Source organism: Mya arenaria, chromosome 6 (assembly GCF_026914265.1).
Source record: "Mya arenaria isolate MELC-2E11 chromosome 6, ASM2691426v1".
NCBI lineage: Eukaryota > Metazoa > Mollusca > Bivalvia > Myida > Myidae > Mya > Mya arenaria.
This window is the reverse complement of record NC_069127.1, coordinates 5,338,963-5,366,654: the sequence shown is the minus strand read 5'-3', so window position 1 is coordinate 5,366,654 and position 27,692 is coordinate 5,338,963. Positions and strand designations below refer to the sequence as shown.

Below are 27,692 nucleotides of genomic sequence, written 5' to 3'. Positions count from 1 at the left end.
GTTTATGGCTAACAGTCACTGTAAATGCAATAGTTTAATTTTGTGGACTATACATTGACACTGGTAAACCTTTATTTCTTTCATCGCATTGATTTTCATTAATTAAATAGAGCCATGACTATATGTACATGTCATAGAATCATAACATAAGTAAAACGTATTGTAGGCTCTGTTTTCACAGTATTGGGCTTGTCTGCCATCAGGGCAGGAAAGACAAAATAGTTTTTTTAAATAATATACACACGTGATATACATATTTTCGACAAACAAAATTATTATACAGTTGGGTTGGGCAACAAGTTATGACAACATTAGAAAATGGTCCTCCCCGAAATGTGTAAGACTATTATTAAAATTGAAAAGTTATGACAATATCAATTTGCATGTGATACATATCATGGTAAAATATTTTAGGTTCGAAAAAGTACGAGTTTGACTTAAAAAATAAGTAAACGGGAGAAGTGGATAGAAAGGGAGAAAGATTGGAAGAGAAATGGGATGAAATATGAATAACATATATATACGTGTCTTCGCTGTATATTTGATTTAGACCACGTGAATTAAAGAGAGGAAGTTTCGGTCCTAGTTCTTTAATTCGATTTTAAATTGTTTGCTTTTTCATTTCATTTTTATGACAGTTTTGTTTGCAGTTTGGATATATAAATTATTTCACGGGACCAGTGTCTGCGTCGGACTACTCAAGACACCGTTTACGATATAAATTATTGTATAACGTTGTATTGCATGACATATTATTATTTATGCGAAAAGCATTCAACCTTGTATGAAAATCTTAAAATGCTTATCCCTGAATCAAAGTTTGCTAACCCAAAGGTTTGGAGTGGGAAAGCTGGCATTTTGGAGACTTCTGACACTTGACAATTCGAGAGACAGACAAATATTGGCCTACTGTGTGCTTATCGTAACAATCATTATTAATCTTATTACTCCACTTATAAGTAATGTGGAATAATCCCAATGCTATCGTCTTACTATGTTAAGCTGATCCTGACCTCTATGAATGCATGTATTATACGGTGATAACGTGGGCATTCACTGTTAATTTCGTGCCTAGTTCGAAGATGAGATATATTTAATTACCTGATATTAGCATGAAGCGCAATAACTCTGTAGTCAAGTGATTTGCGTGCAGGACTATTACTATTTTGTCATCGTGTACTTCGTTATAATCCCGTTCACATAAGCCGTTTAATCGATCTACTGTATACTATAAACGAATACGTACTAATAACCGTCCTGTACTTTTCAACGAATTAGAACCCTGTAACAGTTATAATTTCAATGTATGGTGTTGATACATTTAGTTATATATTACACCTATTCATTACATGCATTATCATACGATACAAAAATACTGTTAATATGACTAAGTATATTGGCCCTTAGATGCAATAAAACAAAATTTAACAATTAAAAACTACATAACGAACGATCGATCTCGCGTCGTGCATTGTGTGTTTTGTAAAAATAATTGGCACACGATACTTTAAAAACATCATCTGGGACATAAAGCTAATAGAGGTCACCAAGATCAGGACAATGTTGTCGAGTAATACAACATTATCCAATAGCACGCCATCATGCTATTTTGTGCGCCTTTTACGCTGAATGTAGTGATTAATTACGACAAATATCGTGAATAGTACCTACAATCACGAACAACTACGACTGATCATCGAGAAATGAGTTTTATCACAACTCTGTATTTACACTATACGTGTGATCATGCTTCTGATACGTGACTGTCCGATGTATCGCAATGTATCATTAATCAATAAGGGATATGAATTGTGAAAAACCTTAGCCAGTTGTAGGCTCGTGATTTCTTTAGTCTTCCTTGAACTCAAACAGGTCATTTACAATCGTCTTAGAACTCCTGATTCCAATGTCTTTATGTTTTAAGCGAACAGCAGCTAAGTGGCTTATTTTATTAAGCTTACTGTCTTACTTAATCATGATTTTAAAGATGTTTTACGCCCAAAGATGCAAATATTACACACATTATACCAACATAAAAATGATGAGCTTAGCTTTATCCTGTTATAAAGGTCTTTCGATGTTCCGAGAATATTTCGTAGCTCGCGGAATGTAGTGAGGAGTATCGTGAGAGTCTCATATGAGTATAAGTATTGAGAATTCCTATTACAATACTGCAAAAGAGGCCTAATATATCGTAGCATATGTGAATGCATCCGCGTCGAATATATTTTAATGCCCCTGAAACCAATCAGCGACTTATCGTACATTTTAGGGCTATTTGTGTTACAGTATGACTAAACAAGTTTTAACGTTTGGTTTGGAAAGCTATTGACAGATAAAAGTTAAGAAAAAAATCTTGATTATCTTTATAAAGCATATAAATCTTGCTTTTTGCGATCAACACTTCACATTCCTAAACAAACAACTTAATTTGATAAACGCCTTCGGAATGTAAACGCAAATGTCAATGTGTGTTAAATTCCTATTTCACCGTTTGATATATTGAAGAACTTTATCATTCATAACCTTATACATTGAGTCTAATATTTATTCTGGACTATATAGATTCTTAGCTTGAAAATTAAAATCTGTTTCAGGCGTGATGACCCTGATTGGAAGTATATGTTTGTTGATATTTTGTCAATCGGGTATCCAGTTAACTCATTCGGCAACGACATCATCAAATATAGGGTTTTCAGAAACATCCTCCTACGCAACAAGTGCAGTTCCGTTATCCAATCAACCGCAAGAAACACTGCCAAATGAACCACAATCAACAACCGATCAAATTACCTCAACGTCAACGTCAATACTGCCAAACACACCGACACAATACAATCTTACAACGACATCATCAACAACGACATCAGGTGAAATACCTTCAACGGAGCTAACAACAACGACATCAGGTGAAATACCTTCAACGGAGCTAACAACGAACGAACTAACGCCAACGGCAAGCGTATTCACGGCGAACACGGCAAAAACAACTACCGAATATACAACCTCAGCGTTAACATTAAAAACTGCAGCAACAACGCGAACAAATATAACTATATTAATGAGCGACAAAGTAACGACAGTGACTGAAGTTTCACATTCTCAGATCACGGATATTCCAACAACCAGAGAAACCCTGACAACCATGGCATCATCACAAATAACAGCCACAAATGTTTCAGCCGGAAAAACATCAACAGCACCGTCGACAACACAGAATACCATGACGCCATCACCAACATCAACCGCTAATAAAACCGCTAGTATAACAACAACACCTTTGTCGACAGAACTAAAAAACACGACATCGTCACCAACAACCATTACACAATTTACAGCAACAACAGCAGCACCGTTGACAACACAAACAGACATGACACCCTCACCAGCAATAATCACAAATTTTACAGCTGGAAAGCCATCAGCAGCACAGTCGACTGCCCAAACAACTATGACGCAATCAACAACCGCAAATTTATCCGCAAGTACAACAAAAACAGTGTCGGCGACAAAACAAACAACCATGAAATCATCACCAACAACAATCACAAATATGACAGCTGAAACAACAAAGACAACAGCATCGACAGTACAACCAACAACGACACCATCAATAACAAGCACGACCCCATCAATTACAACAACAACATATTTTACAAACGGTACAACGATTACTGAAGCATCTACACCACAGACTATAACGCTATCGACACCAGAAACAACCACAACAACATCACGAACAACTACGACTCCATCACAAACAACCACGGAACCATCACAAACAACCACCGCACCATCACAAACAACCACGACTCTATCACAAACAACCATCCTTTCGACACCAGAAATATCCTCAACGGACTCACCAAAAACTGCGACAGCATCACAAACATCTACTGCATCGACAACAGAAACAACTACGACAACAACACTTTCACCAACAATAACTTTCGCAGATAGTACAACACTAAATGATGTAACTTCACCGAAATCAACCACGCTATCGACAACAGAAACAACCACGACACCATCACAAACATCCACTGCATCGACAACAGAAACAACAGCAACACTTTCACCAACAATAACTTTCGCAGATAGTACAACACTAAATGATGTAACTACACCGAAATCAACCACGCTATCGACAACAGAAACAACCACGACACCATCACAAACATCTACTGCATCGACAACAGAAACAACTACGACAGCAACACTTTCACCAACAATAACTTTCGCAGATAGTACAACACTAAATGATGTAACTACACCGAAATCAACCACGCTATCGACAACAGAAACAACCACGACACCATCACAAACATCTACTGCATCGACAACAGAAAGAACTACGACAGCAACACTTTCATCAACAATAACTTTCGCAGATAGTACAACACTAAATGATGCAACTACACCGAAATCAACCACGCTATCGACAACAGAAACAACCACGACACCTTTTATTACAACCACCAAAACACCACAAACAACCCCGACAGCATCGTATACAACTGAAATAATATCAACATCTAAAACAACATCGAAAACTACAACAACGTCACCAGAACCGACGTACAGTTCAGAATTAACATCGACATCGACGTTTGAAACCTCGGAAACGCCAAACACAATCGTCTCGGAAACAACAACAATAACAATGGTGGAAACATCTCACACATCAACGTCATCGGCATCTTCAACATCGTACACCACAATAACTGCGATAGGTAATTTTACCCTTCTTTGTAGATTTTGAAAAAAATAATATTTTACAGTAAATTGTTGTGTAGTAGGTTAATAGTGTCTTCAAAATTGCGATTAATTGTTGCATATAACCATTTAGTCATATGTACGAGTCCCTCGTCAATTTCTGTTAGACTTTGACCGAAACTTTAAAGCTGCACCTCACAGATTAAACATTTTGACAACTTTTTTTTATTTTTTGTCTTGGAAAGAGCCAATTTTTTCGAAAATCCATGGAAACCAGTCATATAAGACTGCTGACAAAAAATAAGATCGCCGATTTTTATATTTAAGTTCAAATGTTTAATGCATTATCCTTAAACCGTTAGTAACGGTTTAAGCCATAAAACATTATTTTCGAACGGAAATATGAAAACTTACGATCTGATTTTTTGTCAGCAATCTTATATCATTGGTTTGCAGATATTTACGCAAAAATTTGCTCTTTCCAAGACAAAAAATAAAAAAGTTGAAAAAATGGTATATAATGAGAGTGCAGCTTTAAGACCAAGTCCTCATTATTTGGTTTAGGCTAACGGGATTGTTATTGTTATTTTGATTACTTTATAATTCAAAACAACTATTACTAAGAGATGCCGACCTGAAACCAAAATCGTTATGGGAAACTCACTTCCTGCTCCTCGATTTCTCAGAGAAATATGAACATAGGAAGGGTAATCATCAAAAAAAAATATTTTCTTTTTTCTACACTATCGTCTGCAGAATGTGAACCTGTTAAAACAATACCGAACGGACGAATTGATCTTTTTTCTCCATCCGTCGCTATTGTCACATGTGACTCTGGATTTGACGCCAGTATAGATTATGTGACTTGTTTAAGTAATGGATCATGGTCAGAGGCATCGTGCACACCTAAAGGTAGACTAATTTGTTTAAACTGCCGTTTGAGAAATGATGTAATGCTTGAAATATGCAGCTCTTATCAAGGTCAAAATGCATGCTTTGGCTATTTGGCATGTTCATGTTGTTTCCAGTTTATTATTTATAATAACGATTTAGTGTATCGCTTGCTTTAGTATCTTCTAACGTAATATGTGTCGTTGATGCTGTAGTATAATATAATTTTGAAGCTACACTCATGTTATTCGAATTTGGTAGAAAGTATGAAAATATATTGTTCTTTAAAAAGTTCCCTTTGACATTGTTCCAAACTATCTATACCAGATTGTGGACCTGTCGAACTAATACCGAACGGCCAAATTGATCTGAATGATCCATCCAACACGACGTATGGTGCCGCTGCTAACATCACATGTGAGCCAGGATTTGACGCTAGTATAGATCAAGTTACCTGTTTAAGTAATGGATCATGGTCGAATGCATCGTGCTCGCCTAAAGGTAGTATTCATCGGTGTTTAGAGTACGTTAACAATGTGTATCTGTCGTTGAATCATTAGTTTATACCTTTAATCTTGTGCTTCTTGAAAACATATGGCTTAAATCTATGCAACTGCAGAAGTAGCATTTAAATACCGTTTTTACAACAAACAATGCATTGCCCTGTATAATATTTTGTGAAAATGACTTTGCTGAAAATATTTTTAGCGTTAAAACCTTTACTGTTTTCATAAAAGCAATTGAGCATTTACTTCCATGTGATTTGAAGTTTTAGAAAAATATTTATAGCAAACAATGGTCTGAAAATAAATCTTTACCCAATTCTTATAAACTATTTGAAGACTGTGGACCTGTAAAAACAATACCCAATGGCAAAATTGATCTCAATGATCCATCAAACACGACGTATGGTGGCGCCGCTTATGTCACGTGTGCATCTGGATTTGACGCTAGTATAGATCAAGTGTCCTGTTTTAGTAATGGATCATGGTCAGCAGCATGGTGCTTGCCTAAAAGTAGGCTAAATGGGTGCTTAGAGTAATTTGAAAATTGTGTATCTGTCGTTGAGGCATTAGCTAATGCCTTGAATCGTGTGCTTCTTTTCACAGAAATAGTTTACATATACATAATTGCAAAAATTACATGAATTACCTTTATTTCGCTAATACACAATAACTCACCCTGTTTAATATTTATGAATATCTATTTGATCTTTGCATTAAAATCTTTACTGTATTTAGCATTTAAATCCATTGTGCATTTATTTTAATGTTATTGGAAGTTTGAGGAAATGAAAAAGAGGAAACAATGGTCTCTCATTAAATTTGTTAACATTTTTCTGAACTATCGTTTGTAGATTGTGGACCTGTTGAAACTATACCGAACGGGCAAATCGATCTCAATGATCCATCCAACACGACATATGGTGCCTCCGCTAACGTCTCATGTCACTCTGGATTTGACGCCGGTAAAGATGATCTGACCTGTTTAAGTAATGGATCATGGTCGGAGGCGTCGTGTAAACCTAGAGGTAAACTAAATTTGAGTTACATATCGTTCTCTTAACAAGGTCAAATATTATGCTTGGGCTATTTGGCATTTTCCTTTTGTTTCAATTGTAGTATCGATGATAAACACTTCATTGTGTAAAGTTTTGATAAAATACCGATTCCTTTACTGAAGTATTTCTATCATTGTTGGCGTCACGCTAAAGTAGAACATTGAACGCAATATGAGCCTTGTCTGACGTTATTTTCTCTCAGTAAAAGGGAGGCAATTGCTTAAAGTGAAATGATTTTAATTGGTAGTGTTACCGATCCTGAAAAAAACCGGTTCAAAAGTGAACGACTAATAACGGTCTCATCAAAATAGCAAAAAGGAATAAGATCTACTAAAAGGCACGTAGAAATTGACGATGATACACACTATGACGATGTACCAGAATACCGGAATACCAACATGCACCGCTACCGGAGATATATTCCCAAAATATGGACGAATTACTACTAATTCCTACCCGAAACCCATTTATTTTTGGATATAGAAACGACTGTGTGCTGGGGTATATTCGCACCAGTAGAGGCATGTGAAGAGTACCGGGGTCCCCCGGATGTACGGAATCCAGTCTTGTCAATCGACGTTATTCGTCGGCGGGTTCAAAATAATTAAACGTTTTCACAGGGATTACACTGCGCAACCCCTTTCCAACAGGAAGCAATGAAAATCGACTGCAAAGAAGACGACATCATCAGGAACCCGGAATTAAATGCCTTGCTGAAAAAAACAAACGTCGTTGAAATTTCAAGAAAACAATAAAAAATGATAGTTTTTAAGATAATGCATGCTGACATATCTTATATGACACATACTTTACGTTTAATAACGTGCTGGTGTCCCTTCCTTTTAAGGGACTTCTACAAATAAGTAACAAACTAAGTCACTTAGCTTGAATTTGCGGTAACCATCTGAATTAACGCCTTGTTGAATCAAAAGCGACGCATTAAGCCCAACCGGAAGTGCCTAGAGAGAAAACATACACTTAAGCCTTGGCATCACCTTCAAAGCCAGAAACTCTAACCATGAAGAAAACAACTTTATTGTCTTATGACGTCACTAAAACCAACATCTCATCCAGTGCAAAAATGACGATGTCTGCAAAGAACGGAGGCCCGAGGTAGACAATAGAGAAAGAGATACGCGTGAGAGCATGTGATACTACAATGTAGTTTGTAAATTGGACCAATCAAGAAACTAGCACGCTTTCAGTAACCAATTTTGAGCGTTTCTATTGTTAATTCATAATCATAAGAGGAAGATGTCTGAATATAATTTGAATATAAAGGGCATCATCTGTTCGACCATTACGCTCTCTACGTTCTTTTATGATAACATTGACGTCGCAATCATTACTCAACATTTAATATTAATATTGACAGTATTTCTGATATCAGAATTTGAACGAACACGAATATACCGACATATCGCAGCTTACATTACTGTGTCTTTATGCTGTTCTGAATCCTGTAGTCCAAACCTCGATAACTAATATTGATATTTACGCTAAACATTTCACCAATCAACTTATGGTATTTTGTGAATTATGTATACCGTCAAAGTCTATAACGATCCGGACTCAGGATCCCCCGTGGTTTCATAATGAAATTCGTAAATTACTCCGCCAGAGACGAAGAGCAAACAAAAATGAAAATCACTGGCAAGCTTACAGGACTATTCGCAATCATGCTAACCATATCATAAAAACTGCCAAACAATCACATTATGAAAAGCTTGCCTCAAAACTTCAGGGAAATACCTTTTCCTCGTCCGATTTTTGGAAAACTATCAAACATTTTACTAGTGCTACGCCGGCTTCCAAACACATTCCCCCTCTCATCCACGACGGCATCGTATACGAATCTAACATTGACAAGGCAAATCTTTTGAATAACTTTTTCCAATCTCAGAGCCTTCTGAATGTTCCTAACAGACCTCTTCCTATTGTTTCTGATGTCCCACTCTTGCAAGATTTGGATATTTCCCATCAAGATGTTATAGATTCAATTAAGGTACTAAAAACTGGAAAGGCCACAGGACCTGACTCTGTTAATAGCTTTGTACTAAGGGAAATAGCCACCGAAATTTCACAGCCCCTTCGAGATCTTTTTAATTACTCTCTTCGTTCTGGTAAAGTACCCAACCAGTGGAAACTGGCTCATGTCTGTGCGATTTTTAAGATATCAGATCCCCAAGCTGTTGGTAATTATCGCCCAATATCCCTCTTGAGTGTTATTAGTAAGGTTCTAGAAAGGATTTTGCATAAATACATGTTTAACTTCTTCCGTCAAAATGACTTCTTAACCCCATTTCAGTCAGGGTTTGTTCCAAATGTCTCCACTGTAAATCAGCTTGTATCTATCTATCACTCCTTCTGTCTTGCAATAGACGAGGGTAAAGAAGTAAGGGCAGTTTTCTGTGACATCTCAAAAGCCTTTGATCGTGTATGGCATGAAGGTCTACTTTTCAAGCTTCGTGGAAGTGGTATTTCCGGTTCCCTTTTATTATGGCTTACTGATTATCTCAGTGAAAGAAAACAGAGGGTTGTACTATCTGGCACTATGTCAGATACGGTTTCAATATCTGCTGGAGTACCACAGGGTTCAATTCTTGGTCCCCTACTCTTTCTTATCTTTATAAATGATATCGTACGAGAAATAAAATCACCCATACGTCTTTTCGCAGATGATACTACTTTGTATATTATTGTCGATGATCCTTTGTCTGCAGCTCAGCAACTAAATGATGACATGAACAAAATTCATTTGTGGGCAGAGAGGTGGCTTGTATCATTCAACCCGGCGAAAACCGAATCATTTTTAATATCTCGAAATACAAACGGACAGGCACACCCACCTATTTATATGGATAATGTTCAAATAGCGGAAGTTACTACTCATAAAAATCTCGGCGTGACACTCGCCAATAACTGCTCATGGCATGAGCATATCAACTCCGTCAAAACCAAGGCATGGCAACGTATTTACATCATGCGATCATTTAAATTCGTCCTCGATCGCAAATCGCTAGAAGTCCTATATAAAACATTTATTCGGCCACTGTTGGAATACGCAGATGTAGTTTGGGATAATCTAACGCAAGCTGAAGCAGAGGACCTAGAAAAGGTTCAGCATGAGGCAGCGCGAATAATTTCCGGAGCAACGCGACTTGTCTCCATTTCAAATCTTAATATAGAAACAGGACTTGAATCTCTGAAGGAGATAAGAGGTAAACACAAACTCACTCTTTTTTACAAGATGTTTCATTCTCTTACTCCAGCCTATCTCACTACACTTATTCCATCGCGAGTTGGTGATACAAGCTCGTACAATCTTCGGAATTCTGTGAACCTTCGTAATATTCCTTGTAAAACTCAGGTGTTGTTCGTTTCTTCCAACCACAATTTCCTTATGGAATGCACTCCCGGAAACTGTTCGTTCTTCGACATCCCTGCCCTCCTTTAAATACAATCTTAACAAGAATAAAAAACACTGTTCCAAATTTCTATTATGAAGGCGATCGCAAATGGAACGTCATACATGCAAGGCTGCGGATGCATTGCAGTAATCTTAATGAACATTTGTTCTCTAAAAACATTATCAATAGTCCAAATTGTCAATGTGGTGAAATCGAGGACACCTACCATTTCTTTTCACCTGTCCCCTTTATCGTGCACAAAAGCATCATCTACTCGAACATCTGTCTTCTATTGTGCCTATGTCACTTCAAACACTACTGTTCGGTTCAAAAAATGCCACAGACTTGACCAACTCAGCAATATTCAATCACGTTCAAAACTACATTCGCCAAACTAAACGCTTTTGATCTACTTATGATAATAAGAACAAACCAGATTCTACAACTGATCTGACCTGTACATGCCCTGTCCTGTCTTCCCGCTTCTTGACGCTTCTCTTCTATCCAACTACCAACGCATTTTGCTATTTCCTTCATTTTTCATTCACCTTTCATCTTATCTATTAAATTATAACGGTACCGAAAATACAAACATCATAACAACATTTACACCATAACAAGCAGCTTTAAAGTGTGACAGAAACGAGGCACAGTATAAGCTTATAAGCTTCCTTCTCAATTCTGTCGTGAATATTTTGTTATGTGCATATAAACTTGCTCACTTTGCCTGTACTTCTATGTTAGAAAACCTTTTATTATTGATTATGCTCTAACCTTGTGTATTCCTCAAATGTACTTTATGAAATAAATATTGTTTAAACCAAACCTCGATAATCTACTCCGATTTCAGAAAATTATGCTCTCGGGACAATTTGAGAGTTAAAGTCGTACTTTGGTTAAGGTTCGCAGTATTTGCAAACAGAACTTTTCTCAGAATGAACTGTCCCATGTTCTTAGTGAATATCACTCCATTTAAAATAAAAAGTAAATTTTATGAATAAACTGAGAAACAAATTGGACCACGATTACTGTGACACTATATCCTTCATCAACATCTTCACATGGTGTTTAGGAGTAAAACGGTTCCGCTTTAGACTTTGCTCGACACGGAACAAAATGATTGAAATGTAGTTTTGTTCGTGTAATACCATGTTTTATCTACCTCTCTTTTCCTACTAGTTCGATTTAGTTTAACATAATACGGGACATTAAATATGTTTTAAGTAAACATTTTGCTGTTTTATACTGACTTTAATAATCATGGTTCTGATTAACATGTTTTATAGTAGTAAAGAAATATTTCCGGCGAATACCACAACTATATATACGTATATACACGTATATTTAATTGAGAATTGAGTAGTTAGTAAATATCTGATATATTCGTTAATTATAACTCAAAAAATAAATATTACATTAACATCTGCAGTGATCGGGGAAATGTTGAGCTGTGTTGAGTTAAGATGTCTAATTTTAGGTAATATTCGCCGCACATTGCTTAAATGCAAAGAAATTGTTAAAATTGCTACCGACTGCAATAAAAATAAAACAGTGTAGATATTAGATTATTGCCAATGAAACTTTCAATTTTAGATTGTGGATCAGTTGGTATTCCGGCAAATGGCATAGTAGAAAATCCAAACGAAACATCTTTTCAAAAGATAGCGCGTTTCAAATGTAATCTTGGCTATTGTTTGAATGGGAACGTTTCGAGGGTGTGTTCTGTCAATTCGAGCGGCGTTATGTTTTGGAGTGGAACCACCCCAATATGTCAAATTAAAGGTAGCGTATTGCATTTTAGCCTCAACTTTTATGGATCTGATACATCTCTTTACTTGACAGAAAAATCCTTTTTACACAATTCTTTGTCGATATTTGGTAAAATGGTATTCGTTTATTTTGCTTTCAGAGTGTCAAACGTTGTTGAATCCAAAGAATGGAGTGGTAAATCTTACGAGCGGTACAACATATGGGCAGAATGTTAGTTATACATGCAATAAAGGATATAAACTTATTGGGGATAAAGTTCGACAGTGTCAAGCCTCCGGATCGTGGGGAGGAGCAGAACCGTCTTGCCTTCTCGAAGGTATATTATTTATGAAGTTACCAACAGGAACATTGTTATGATAAACTCACAGGTACAGTGTTGTTTCTAATATCACCAGTATATGCTTTATGATATAACCAGGTGTATTGATAATGATATAAACACAGGGATATTGTTGATGATATAATCACAGTTATATTATGTTATAACATTACAACGTATATTTGTTTCATGATTTTACCATCTAGGTACATTATGTATGATTATATCTGCAGGTATAATGTTTCTTAGGCTACAACAGGTATCTTGTAATGATATTACTATCTTGTTTATAGTTTAAGTACAGGTGTGGCTTATGTTATTACCCCAGGTTTATAATTTCGACACAGGTATATTAGTTATGATATGTCATTAGTTATATTGTTTATCATATAAATAATATCAAATGCAAAAGCGTCATTTCACTTCCGTTTCGCAGTTTCTCTTCATCAAGTGTAAAGAGTTAATGCTAAAATAAAAACTATTTTTTGGAAGTTTCTTTATGTAATTGACATTTCTTTCACTGATTATTTGAGGGAAGAATTTCTGTTATGACCGAGATAAACTCTACATTGTACCATGTGCCATTACAGAAATGCCTCATTTGACTTGTAAAAACGATACTGACACAAGAGGTACGCTTTGGACAGAGATTCTCGCTAACACGACACGTTCATATGACTGCGATAAGGAATCAAAAGGTAAGGTTCATGTAATAATTACTGCATCCTAAAACTAAAGTTATAGATGACATGCACGAAAACTTCGAATCAATCTCAGGGGTAGTGAGTTGAGGATACTGTTTTGTATGATGTTGTGAATGACAAAGTTTAACACCAAGCATGCGATTAAGTAAATAACGTTAAACAACACTTATTCATACACATAAGCCCTGCCTTCTTGTTGTCATTCCGAAAAGGGGGTTGATGTATAGACGACAATAAAGAAAGCTCTTTCTTTCATGTTTTCCGAAGAAATATAAAGTTTTATCAGTGAAATAACAACAGTGGAAAATTCAATTTGAAATTTAAAAAACAAAATGCAAAATAAGGTTGAAAAATATCAACTTTGAGAAATACTTTTAAAAATCGGGTAGTTACTTATTCTTGATCAAAACAAGACTCTATACTTTGAACAAGAATATATTGCCGAAATAAAAAAAAATAGAAATTTAAAAAAAGGTGACATAAGTTTAAATAAAGATATTTTTGGTTATAAACAACTTATGAACAATGTTGCTGAATATGTCAGAACAGTTAATTTTATACCTAACAGATTTAAAAAAAAATGTTATATCCAATGATAATTCGAAAGAGTTTTGTTTAGACGTTCGACCATACAAATGTTCACTCAAAAAGGACGGCGTAGTTGAATGGTGATGTATTCATTTTCTGTTTAATATAATCGTGCTTTCTTTATTTCTTGAAACATAGATGCACTAATAAAACTGAAATATGTTAATTCATTTTGCTTAAAAATAAATTTTATTATTTTCGCGAGATTGAATTTAAGGTCTGTTGTTCCGTTGCTAAGCAACCGGAACACTCTCGGCCTCTATCGGTCAAGTCAATGCGGACTGGTTCTCGTTGTTTTGACACTAGATTAAAGTGACCTTTTGAATTAAATTAAACCGGTCTTTTAACGGGGTTTACAAGTTTTGCGTGCATTGATTTTAATAAAGGGAATTGCTCATGGGCCATGTGTAAATTTAACCATGTTTGTTCACGGTGTGGTGCAAGGCATGCTGAGATTAATTGCAGTCATTCCCCGCCAAACCCGAATGCAAATGTAACCCCTGCAAATTTCTCTCGAAATAATCAGGCCGCACGGGGGCCTATGGATTACTCAACGTAGATATTTCATACGAGGATCGGGTTTTTCCGCCCGGATAGAGTACATCTCGGCTGCCTGGGGGATTGGATTTTATATTGACGCTTTAAGGGATTCGATAATGCATTACGTATAATGTCATAAACATATTTTTGGGGGGGGAAATTGTTTAACAATTTTGTGGCGGGAAAAAAACATCGCAAGCCGAGAGCTGGCTAGGCTGTCATCCATTTCAATTTAAAAATGCATACATATATAATTTATGATTTAGATGTATTTGGGCTTGTTGAGACCTTTTACCTTGGTCGAGCACCTCGGTGCTAGTTATCACTCGGTATGGGAATCAACAAGAGGGCTATACATGTGAAATTGGGAATTATAAACTAAAATCAATTAATTAGGATGAATATAGATATAAATAACGTTTATTATCCCGTTGCTGGAATAAAAAGTTCTTAAGGAGTCTGTTGCATGTCTGTTGCTCAAGGCCGGGAACGTCCTAGTACTTGGCTTCCCCGTGGTTGCGTTGTTGCGTTGCATTGCGTTGCGTTGCCATGAGATTGTGGAGATATATTGCGGATGTTGCATTTGCTGTTGGCAATTGTGGGTTGCATTGTTGCGTTGTGTTGCGTTGCTAGGAGATTGCGGGTATATTGCGGGATTTGCAGTTCCTTTTGGTAAGAAGCATTTGCACGTAGACCGTAGTTGCTGGGTTGTAGCATTTTGCCAAACGTTCTATTCCAGCACGGGCATATCATAGGACACTATAGTATTTATAGAGTACACTTTGAATATACATTTAATACAACGGCTCAGCCTAGCCTCTCTCGGCTTGCGTGGTTCTTTTCCATTCGGACTTCCAGGCGTGTGTCACTATGACCTATCATGGAGTCCGTTTGTTTTTACGGCCATATTTTGCCAATCCTTTTATTTTTGTTTGTTTAGCTGTTGTACCAATTGCAGTTATTATATAGCAAGGCTATTATACGTTTATAATACTTATTATGCAGAAGTAAAACTTAGGAAATGTCAATGTTGTTTATTTGGTTTCTATTCAACGAACTGGTAAAATAATAATGTTTATAAAATGTTTACACTTAAAAAAGAGCGAATAAAAAAAGAACAAAGAATATCACATAACTTTTTCTCAACAAACCAGCAATAGAAAAGTGACAGCTACGTCATCATCTATACTTTTGCCTTAGGGGTATCCCACGGGTAGCGGCGTCAATAACACTCTTTTCAAAAGGAAGGGGGTAATTAAGAAAATAAATCAACTCCGAAAATAAGCATAAAAGAAACAGAAAAATGGTTTATATCACTGTAAGATCGTGATCATAGAATAACTATATTTTCGATGACAAACATGAAAGAAAAAAAAACAGACAAATATTATATATCTATACACTTAAGATCAAGTTATACCTTCTTTTCTTCATGAAAAGATAGAGACCAAAGGAAAATTCAAATTAACAGGAACACAATATACATCAATAAAAGTATCAATTAATAACCTGTCAAATAAGCGAAATATGAGCAGAAATAACACAATATAATTAGCACTCGTATATCAATGACAACTAGTTTTACCACAGCCAAAACACGATCAGTAAGACAAATAGGAAACAACTTAAAGATCTGCCTCACAACTCAATCGTTCTGTAAACCTATAAATATCATAGGTAACATGTCTCGAAGATGTCGCCCAGAAGGTACATGGGAGCTACCACAGTACAACTGTGTCAGAGAAGCAGTGGAGAATGTCAATATTCAAGTAAGACATTTGCCTTTAAAGCTTCTAAAACGGACTCGCTCATGGTTTGTAAAGTTTACTCTTTTAGTTACGAAATAAAGAATGGCAAATTAAAAGGAGTGTAAAAAAATATATATACCAAAGAGCTGGAGCTCATCAACAAATATTGATATTTGCTTGAATATCGTTTTTGAAGACCACAATCTTCGTTAACGTTACTAGCAGGTTTTAGCGATTTCAAGAATTTCGTTGCTGCGTGATTTGATTCGTTGATTGAATATATTATTAAATCGTCAAAGTACCCAGACCTAATGTGTAAGTCCTGGTAGCTTAGTGTCTAAGGCGTACGTTTTCTTTTTTCTTGACTTTACCGGCGGAGGTTTCCATCCGACTTAAACCAAAATACTAGTTTATACTATAACAGTACTTTTTCCGAAATTCCGATATCAAAGACTAAAAAAATGATAAAATACGTACTATAAGACGCATAACCGGGAAACTAATTGTTGGTTCAAAAACATTAGCGAGTCCCTTAAAATGAAAGAAAGATTAAATCGTTTCACCACGGTTTTATAGAAGCGTTCTCTTTCCTTTTAACACTTTGAAATGTAAAACTAATAAGATCGCTTATGATGAAGAGAAACATTTGAATTTCTTTTAGAATATTTTCACGTTTGAGTCCAAACCAATTGAGAATTTTGGAGGATTATGACATTAAAAATGATATTCGTTTTTGAAAATTTATCGGTTTATTGATGAATCATTTTACGAATGTTTATGGTAATACTTAACTCTCACAGCTCAACAATCTCACGACGAAGGTTAATATTACAACAGAAGAAATCACAGTTGCATTAGAAGCCCTTACCAATGTAACCACGACACATGGGACAAATGCTACAACAGCTCTCACGGATGGGGAGATAACAGCGCTAACTAGTTCACTGGAGAATGTTGCGACTCTTCTTAACAACAACACTAAGTTAGATTCTGTGATTATCTCCGAGGTAATTTAAAGCGATTTTGATCAGTTATAAAACATTTGGAATTTAAATTATTAACAAATTACACTAATACATGCACCGAAATCGCATCGTTATTACTTTATTGTGATGAATTTATGTTATTTTTTTTTTGTTTTAAATTGTTAGCACTTTATGGAGTCAGCCAGTAATTTGCTTGATTCGTCCAACCAAGAAAGCTGGAAGGCAATGAAGGAATCAGTACGTAATCAGTTTTGTCGGTAAACTCCCTGCATTAAGGTCAGGTATCAGTTCATTCTCTGTATAAAATGAATACTTTTTAGCCGCCCAGTTTTCGAGTCGTGAATGATACGTCTCTAGGATGTCAAACTCGTATTTAGTATAGATTTTGGACATTTATTAATATCCCTTTTTCTTTCATACGTTTCGATGAAATATTGAGTTTTATCAGTGAAATAACAACAGTGAAAAAATCAATTTGTTATTTTCACTGCAACATAAGGAGTGAAAATATCAACTCTCAGAACTACTTTTAAAATCCATTGTATTACTTCCCCTTGATCAAAACAGATCACTTCACTTTGAACCAGAAAATGTTGGCAAATAAAATATTTAAATTTAAAGAAATGTTACAAAAGTTTAAATAAAGATATATTTGGAAATAAACAACTTACCGTTTATAAAAATGGTTATCCCGTTATTCAAACGCTTTCTTGATCTTGAAGCTGAATGTATGAACTTTTGCTTTCATATCAAGCAAAATTACAGACGAAAACAACTGTTCGATGTTATATCATTGTTCAAATGTATTTTGAACTGTTTGTCGTTGTAAAACGTAATACGAACTTCCCTTAAAATTCACAAAACAATTTATTGATATTTTACCCTACCCATGCCTAACATTTGTCAACAAACAAGCGTGGTCCTCCCAATTACCTGGAAATCGACCTGTCTTCAAGCCAAACAGACTGGTCTCTGACAGATTAATAGATGACTATATGTATCATGAAACACTCTCGATTATCCGCAATTGTTTTGCTAACACAATCGACCTTTCAAATGTCCATTTAATAAATATCGGCGAAGTAATTTGGTAATGTATTTATGCCCCGCTTAAAATAAAAGTGTTTTCATTAATTTTTGGAACATAGATGCACTAACAAAACTTCATTGATAACTGTTCATAAAATATTTGCACCAAAAAAAAACAAGCGAATAATTAGCTATAAAAAAGAATATCAGAGAACTTTTTCTCAACAAATCGGAAATAAAAAGTTGACAGCTACGTCATCTGCTAATATAAATAAAGAATTTGCGTGAGGGGCGTCCCACGGGCTACGGCGTAAAAATCACCCTTGTCGAAAAAGGGGGTAATTAAGAAAATAAATTAAATTAAAATATAAATAAAACTCCGAAAATAAGCATTAAAAAAGGTGTTTATTTCAGTGTAAGATCGTATTTTATTTTACTCGTGATCATAAAAAAACTAGATTTTCAATCGTGGCTTCGCCACTTGAGAATATATGTTTTTCTATGACACTCGTGAAATAAAATACGATCTTAAAATAAATATCCTCTATTTCTCACCTGTGGTTTATTATGCATATCATCCATCATAGTATGAATATGTCATGGCTAGTCTCTAGAATATAAAAATGATTCCACCAAGTGCTTTCTCACCCTCTCTTCATATAGGCGTCATGGATTCCTATCCATGCCTGGTTAGGTTTTTTTATTAAGCAAGTAAAAATATGTATTTCAGTGCCCAGACCGCAAAAAATGCATTACATCGTCCAACCAATTAAACAAAAAGCGATTGATAGTATGTTGTGATACTTCTCTCACAATTTCTGTAAAAGCAACACAATTTGAATTAATTTGAAACTCATACTTTAACTCTAATTCATCAGAACAACAATGGGGCAGAAACGATGCTGAAAGCTATTGATTCCGTTGGATCTGCTATGAGAAAAAGTATTCAAGCTGGTACTGGTGGAACATCTGCAACCATTATCAAGACAAATGTTGCCTTAGAAGTGAAAAAAACTGATGACGAAAATATTGAGTTTCCTGCAAAATCTTCATCTGATAATCCAGTCGATGCTGACAAAGATTGGATTTTTAAGTCCCACAGTAATTTGACATTGGACAAACGTGCATTAAATTTTGAAGGTACGTACTGTTTACACAACACAAAAAATATCTAAAATAAATCATCAAATGTTAGTGAAATGTGTTGGATTCAACAATTGAAACATAAAATGTCTCTTGTGATAGACGCATTAAATTGGAATTACTCGGTTCAAGTGAATGAAGGTATTTTTGAAATATAACACCTATGTTAATTAATATTTCATCTAATGTCACATGTGTCATTTCATCAAAAAACAAAGAAATCAATGATGGTTGAATTGTGGTAGCTTATAGAAATTCAATGATATTTTCAGAAGACAAAACTTACATCACCACAGCTATAATGTATCGGGACATGTCAGATATTCTGCCAACACAATCAAATGAAAATGCAACAGGGTTTGTATTACTTAAAAAAGATACATTAAAAAGTGGAAACGACTTTGTTAGAAAATATAAAGGTGTTTACTTCCTGTTTAATGTTGACTGTTCTGTATTTCAACTTTTTTAAACATACGTATTTGGGCACCAAATAACTATTGTTATAAACAATTTGGTTTCGCTATGATGTTTATATACTACTCAATCAATTTGATCACGATGAATGGTTGATTGTTCTCTTCAGAAACGGGAAACTAAAAGAAATAAATGGTCCTGTGTTGTCATTGTCGCTTGACCTAGCTACAGGGAACCTAAGTACTCCAATCAGAATAACATTCGGTCACTTCTTGGTATGTGTTCATTTAAGGAATGAATTGCGGGGTTGATCTCATTATCGGGGTATGAACGCAATTGGGCTATTCCAAAGATGTTGCGTTAATCGATTGATAAACGCATTGCCGAGAGGCAGTTCGTTTAAGGAATGGAAGTTGAGGTGTAAATATATCGCTGTAAAAGGCAACTGTGTAAACAAAAACATAAATTGTATTTTTCAGGCACACATATTTAATATTGTTATATTAGCATTCAGTAAAACAGAAATATCAATTTTATACATGAAAAAGTGGTTTTTAAGGGAATACCTGTTGTTTCCAATATATAACTAAAACATTAAATAATAAGTAATGTATTTTTCCAGACGAATTTGTCAGAGCCATCATGTAACTACTGGGCATTTGGCAAGTGAGTAAAACTAATCTGACTTGTAGAGATGAGTTTAATCTAAAGCAGATTGTTGTCATGACTAGAAGAGGTGTTGCCAGATATTTAAAAATGTAACTGGTCAAAACTGTTTTAGTGACTTTCAAGCGGAAGGTTGATCAACACGAGATTATTTTAAACATGTTCCATGTTCCACATTTGTCTTAGACAGAGTATTCATGAAATAAGTCAAGACAATTGTAATTTAGACTAGATTTTTGCTAGGTAATTACATGTTTCCTTTTGTAGTGACGGTCAGGCTGGAGGATGGTCAACAGTCGGCTGTTCCGTGAATTATTCCTCAGCAATCCAGACTGTCTGTGAATGCACACATCTTACTAACTTTGCTGTGCTGATGAGCCCATTTGTGCAGGTATTTTTTCGGAGCTGTGTCAGTGCTACAAAGGTGTACAAATGGTAGCCCCTTACTCATTCCTATATTGTTCGGTTTGGTCATTCGTGGTCATTAATACGTTAACGTGACTCTTGACAGACATGTTCATACTGTACCACCAAATGATAATCTTCATGCACTGATTGGTCTGATTTAGAAATCAAAGACTTAAAAATATTTTTGTAATTTGTGTTAATGTAACCAAATCAGTATACTAATGTATTGTGATTTTCAGGCAGATGCTGATTCAGTTCCTTTGCGCATAGTCTCCATCGTTGGAATTGCTGTATCCATGTTCTGTCTTCTGTTTACATCGTCTTTGTACATCTGTTTATGGAGGTACGAGTCCTACACTTTTAAAGATTACTTTATACTTGAATTCAACCAAATAAACTGTCGATTTTATTTGGATTTTGTCTCGCTGTAGATAACCGAGGAGCGACCATGTTGTGATGATCGTAAATCCTTTTTTACTGTGTTGCCCCATTGACCTTTGTTTCCATATAGTAACCGCAAGAAAACCTGAGCTGTTATTCTACTGAACCTCTGTATTGTCCTATTGTTCTTTGTTTCCAATATAGGTACATGAGGAATGACCGTGCTGTTATTCTCCTGAACCTCTGTATTGCTCTATTGTTCTTTGTTTCCAATATAGGTACATGAGGAATGACCGTGCTGTTATTCTCCTGAACCTCTGTATTGCTCTATTGTTCTTTGTTTCCAATATAGGTACATGAGGAATGACCGTGCTGTTATTCTCCTGAACCTCTGTATTGCTCTATTGTTCTTTGTTTCCAATATAGGTACATGAGGAATGGCCGTGCTGTTATTCTCCTGAACCTCTGTATTGCTCTATTGTTCTTTGTTTCCAATATAGGTACATGAGGAATGACCGTGCTGTTATTCTCCTGAACTTCTGTATTGCTCTATTGTTCTTTGTTTCCAATATAGGTACATAAGGAATGACCGTGCTGTTATTCTCCTGAACCTCTGTATTGCTCTATTGTTCTTTGTTTCCAATATAGGTACATGAGGAATGGCCGTGCTGTTATTCTCCTAAACCTCTGTATTGCACTATTGTTCTTTGTTCCAAATATAGGTACCTGAGAAACGACCGTGCTGTTATTCTCCTGAACCTCTGTATTGCCCTGTTCTTCTCCTACATCGTGTTCCTGGCCGGAGTCGATCGAACAGAAAGCAAGGTACTGTAAATATAAGTAGTCTTAACTTTTATATATTGAAGCACATGTATGTGTTATTCTTCTATTCTGTCATATTTGTGTTGTAAAAAAGGTTTTTTCACCTTCATTTGGTCTAATTTTACCATAATAATTATTTTTTGTTTATACAGGAGTTTTGCGCAGTTGTGGCAGCCTTATTGCATTATATCTACTTGGTCGTTTTTTGTTTGATGCTTGCGGAGGGGATAGACATTGCATACACAGTTCTTTATGTATTTGCTACCAGATCACGGGCGAGATCATTAGTTATTGCATCATGGGGTGAATATCCATATACAATTTTGTACCATATGTTTATTACTGTGATCCTTTTATTCAAAAACGAAACTGTTCAAGACATCAGGTCATCTGCCTGAAATTATCTAGTTACAGCTGTTCAACTTAACCAAACTATAAATGTTTAAGTAATTCGAATGATTCTGTCCCTAAATATATAAAACTTTCTAAAATATTACTCATGTAAAGATACGAAAAGTAAAAATGCATTATTTTCCAATAGTTATACCAGCTGTCATTGTCGGAATATCACTCGGAGCAACTCAGACACAAGGATATGGAAATACTTACTTGTGAGTAGATTTAGTCTTTTATACTTCACAAGAAGGCACATGACGTCAATCGTCTTAACCGTCACATATCCCTGACCTTGTTCTGACATTGCAATCAATCGTTCTTAGTTTGTGTATTACTAATGTAGGTCAAAACAATTTGTATTTAAGTCTAATAATTGTCTTAAATTTGATGAAGACTTCAGTTAAGGCAATCCCTAATTCTCAAATTCTGACGGTAACTATCTAGTCGATTAATATCTTTTACATAAATTTCAAATTTTTGGGACACCTAGCTCTCGTGTTGTCGATAACGAATGATCAGATTTGGTCGGATGATTGGTTTGTTGTTGTAGGTTTATGTTACAATTTAATAAAAACAAAATACTCAACTTTGAGGTGCACGGATAATAATTCAAAATTATAGACATATAATCATTACCTCTTACTAACATGCCTATGCTTACCTCAAAAAAGTAAATACAATGATATAGATACGACCACCAAAAACAACAAAGAAAGTGAATCCAGCTTCAAACAAAGTCTAAAAGTTCATTAATTATCTTTACTGATCTTGGTTTTTTTAATGTCGACATAATTCATTCCGTATGAAATATTGAATACACTATGTGATAGCTATTTAAATGTTACAACAATTCCAACTAGAGGTTTAAATGTACTCGTCACAGAAAAACTAAATTAAAACCAAGATTTTAGAAATGTTTTCGCACTTGTGAAGCTTTATAGATATTTTGTTTTCCCACATACTAATGATCAGTGCAGTTTGCCTTTATAATTTAGATAAGGTTGTTCCTGGAAATACTTCAAATATCCTCATTTTATTCTTGATTTCTATACATGAAATTAATAGAAAATACTTGAATATTCTAAACAATTCCATACCAACACATTTTCAAAAAAAAAGTTACATAAAGAAAAGCAATGTTTAATTTGTAAAATTGTTTTAAACTTGTGTAATAAGTTTCTTTGGCACTTCAATAGAATAAAATGAGTTCCTATGAAGCTGGACGCGCAAGCGATCTGTTTTGAATTTAACTAGTCGGATGTGGTCTGATATTGGTTACAAAAGTGGTCGGATTTTGGTCGTATTTAGGACTTAGTTCTCCGGGAAAATGATGCGAGTTAAATAAAAATTTGATCGCACTACGTTTGGGTTATGTTCGGTTGTTGTCATATTCCAACGTCGAATCACGTTGGAATAAAAGACGTCTCAAATGCATTCAGGTCTAGACTTTTGTTTTAACGTCGCATTTAAATTATCAGTAATTATATCTAAATTGGCATGCTTTAAAAACGTTAATTACCTATAACCTGATTACAGTTAAACAATGCAATAACCAACAAATACTGTTTCAGCTGCTGGTTGTCTCTATCACGTGGTGTAATATGGGCGTTCGTGGCGCCTGCCTTGCTCATTATTTCGGTAAGTTTTAAATGTGAATTCTGATTTTGCTTAACATGTGCTTTGTTTAAACTATATGAAGTATTCAAAAATATATCATGCAGTGTTTACTTTACTGTTCTATTTCAGTTAAACATTATATGTTTGGTCCTTGTTTTCCGCAAAATGCTGAGAATGAAAGCAATGGAATCTAAGAAAACTACAGAAAAGATTCAGTACGTAAATTTCTCTAATCTAGTAAAATTCATTTGACATTTGATCTATTTTATGAAATTATACAAAATATTTTATAATTCCACAAAAGAAAGTCAAATATAAATTTAGAACAACATTCCGACAAATTCCTAGAAAAACATTTTGAAAAAACACATGATGAATGCAACGATCTTTTACAGAACCAGCCTTCGATCGCTCTGTGTACTAGTCCCTCTGATGGGTGTGTCATGGATTCTGGGCATATTCTACATTAACGAAGATTTGTACTTCATGCAATATCTTTTTGCCATTTGTAATGGTCTTCAGGTGTGAAATTAGCGTTGTAGTATATGTTCATTTTTGTGAAAACTAACGCATGTTTTAAAACTAAATTTCTATCCTTTTTATTCAATAATAATGATATAACCATTTAAGACAATACTATTCATTTAGTGTTTAAATTTAAAATATGCATGTTTTCTTTCAGGGATTCTTTATCTTCCTATTCCACTGTGCTTTGAATAAAAAGGTAATCCCTGTTTTTGGTTATGGACCATACGTTGTTTTAATATCCTACTCTGCTGGTAGTTCGCTTAATGGTCCAAATGATAGTTGTTATTTTTCTGCGAAAGTGAATCCCATTGAGACATTCACACTATCACTAAAAACAATTCAATGGATAAAATAATTTCGACAAATATGAATTTGAGATTATTAAAAAAAGCGTGAACTGACATTGACTGCCAGGTTATAAAGCACAGTAGTTTGTAAACATGAACATGCCACTTGTTCTTCATCAAGAGTCATTTTCGCAAACGAAGGCCCAGTGGACAATTATAAACTTATAATTTCTTACAGATACAAAATGGATGCCAAATGAGACGAAGGCGTATGTCCGCCATGAAGTCTACGCTCAAAACAACATATGTAAGCTCACTGGATGATTGTTTGTAATGATGATTTAAGTATTAACGTCGTTGTTTTCGTAGTCGGTGTCGTCTTGCTAATACGATGACGTTTAGACTTACATTTATTAAGGAATAAAATCAAGGCGCTTTTGATTTTTAAACTTATTCACAAATACATTGAATTCAATACTATTTTGATCCTTAAGAAGGATAAGAATGAAATTGAAAGTATTTGCCAATGAAAGATTGTTTGCAACTGTGGTTCACCTGTTTGTATTTTTAACGGGAAAATAACTTTGATAATACAGTCGAACCCCGTTGGCTCGAACTCGCTTGGCTCGTTGGCTCGAACTAGATGTAGAGAACCATTTTTTTTTAAATTGAATAGTATTTATTCCACTTGGCTCGATTTTTACAAGGCTCGATGTATTTCCGCCGGTCCCTGGGAGTTCGAGCTAACGGGTTTCGACTGTATGTACACAAGGTAATGTTCGATACGGATTTGGCACGTGTGTTTCACATGAGCAGAAAAATATTACATTTATTCCTAGTCAATAGTTGTTATAGATATATGATATATTTGCAGAGAAGTTCGAGTAAGGAGAGGTCTAAATCTAAAGATCTTAAATGTAAGCATAACTTTTCAAAGCAAATAGTCATTGTTTAGATAATTAATATGTGACCATATATTCTCAGTCATATAGCCTATCATATGCCTTGTTGTCCGCGGCATAGCCATTCTTTCCGAAAGAGCCTAAAAATTCAACAAATTTGAAGTTAAGCTTCTTAATTAATATGTTAAGAAATTCGTCGAGTGTAGGAAAAATACACCAAAATGCACCTGAATCAATACAGCTATAACAAATTTGACCAGGAGGCATGTCCCGAGTCCACATATAAATCGGCATAAAGATCAGTTTGAGCGAAACTACGCCCCTCATAAGCAAATATAGATTCGACAAAGACCTCATAATGTACATATTTTTCTCAATACCATTCACACGAGTATTACTCTTTCAGCTTTAAGTTCAGAGTCTCGAGACATTGATGCATCAATCGACTGGAGAAACCTGGTATGTTGTTTTTTGCTACTTAAACCATGCGTAAGGAGTATCTTGCACACATTCGATGGTTCTAGTATAGAATTAAGACATAAAATGACATAACAAAGGCAAACAATACATTCCGGAATAAAATTCCTTCGTAAGCACAAAGTACATCCAGAGTTCGCAACAGCAGTCTTGGGTTGATAAACAATTTTACAGAAATGATAATTTGCGGAATACTGTTTACAAGCTTTAAATTGACTTTCTATTTCAAGATACGCGTACTTAAAACCAATGTTAACTTATGATAAAATCCATAAAAGCAAAACATAAATGCCAATTTTAGCATGATTAACTTTTATTCAAGTCATGAACATTATACGCAGATTATTTTATGTTTCCTTAGGTTCTCAATGGAACATCTGAGACTGACAAAGGTCGACAATTTAACTCGCCAATTGGGGGTGGAGCTTTTGGTCATATTCAGCGCCCGACTGTTGCCTTCAACCCACCTGCTGAATACTCTCCACACACTCATGACAGTCGTCAAAGTATCAAACACAGAGATTCTCGCAAAATTGACATCGTCATCGGCGAGGACAAGAACTATGACTACAGAAGACGCTCTACTGAGTTGTAATGCTCTAAAATATGTCTTGATAACGGGGTTTTCGTCTTCTGGTTAATCAGTCTCATGTTGAATATAATATTGATATGATACAGCTTGTTAAGATGTATTGTGTTTATTCCAACAGTAAGTCTGACGTCATATATATATGGTACTAACATTGGTTTATAGAAACAATCTTAAAACAAAAATGCTTAATTTAATTTGAAAGTGTTTATTTTTCTCATTTATTTTCACATAGAGTACCAATTACACATTCATGTTCATCTTTATATAATATAACCTTATATGCATTTTCTATCAGTATGGTTAAGCTCACACACACACACACACACGCACACACGCACACACACACACACACACACACACACAAACACACACACACACACACACAAAAACACACACAAACACACACACATACACGACAGTGATTTCCCCTACACTTAGATATTCATACAAGAAAATCTACAATAGAACTTTTAATATTTGTTAAATAATTATACAGACATTAAAAAATAAAAAATAAATGAATCGTTATGGCTATTTGTGTATTTTACTGATTTATGTTAGTTTCAGTATTTCCCCACTTTTTATTGTGGGCTTCGTTTTTTAAAGCAGTTTGCTCTTCTATTTTAATTCTTAATTTAAGATACATCATATATGCATTAAAGGATAGATGTCTATTATTACACTTGGCTAAGTTTATATCATATTTCATTAAAACAATATTTGAAAGTGTTGTTGACATGATTATTATATGATTTGTCCTTGGATGATATTCACTTGTTTAAACTACTTAAAAACGA

The 27,692-nt window shown here is 35.0% G+C and overlaps 1 protein-coding gene across 2 annotated transcripts; it reads left to right on the top strand.

The window, feature by feature from the left end:
* LOC128238516 (uncharacterized) lies at positions 1-27,692 on the top strand. 2 transcript variants are annotated; one of them, XM_052954506.1, is made up of 28 exons: positions 1-63; positions 2,598-4,733; positions 5,473-5,628; positions 5,935-6,108; positions 6,965-7,138; positions 12,172-12,360; positions 12,488-12,664; positions 13,258-13,365; positions 16,177-16,268; positions 17,048-17,254; positions 17,399-17,470; positions 19,141-19,402; positions 19,678-19,762; positions 19,989-20,094; positions 20,442-20,485; positions 20,753-20,876; positions 21,133-21,236; positions 21,997-22,099; positions 22,249-22,399; positions 22,638-22,707; positions 24,064-24,130; positions 24,239-24,324; positions 24,505-24,631; positions 24,792-24,833; positions 25,163-25,231; positions 25,799-25,841; positions 26,233-26,285; positions 26,665-27,692. In XM_052954506.1, the coding sequence occupies exons 2-28, from the start codon at positions 2,603-2,605 to the stop codon at positions 26,896-26,898; spliced, it is 5,250 nt and encodes a 1,749-aa protein (XP_052810466.1). In that variant the 5' UTR covers positions 1-63; positions 2,598-2,602; the 3' UTR covers positions 26,899-27,692. The 2 variants fall into 2 exon arrangements, with proteins under 2 accessions (XP_052810466.1, XP_052810467.1); XM_052954507.1 differs by lacking the exons at positions 5,473-5,628; positions 5,935-6,108; positions 6,965-7,138.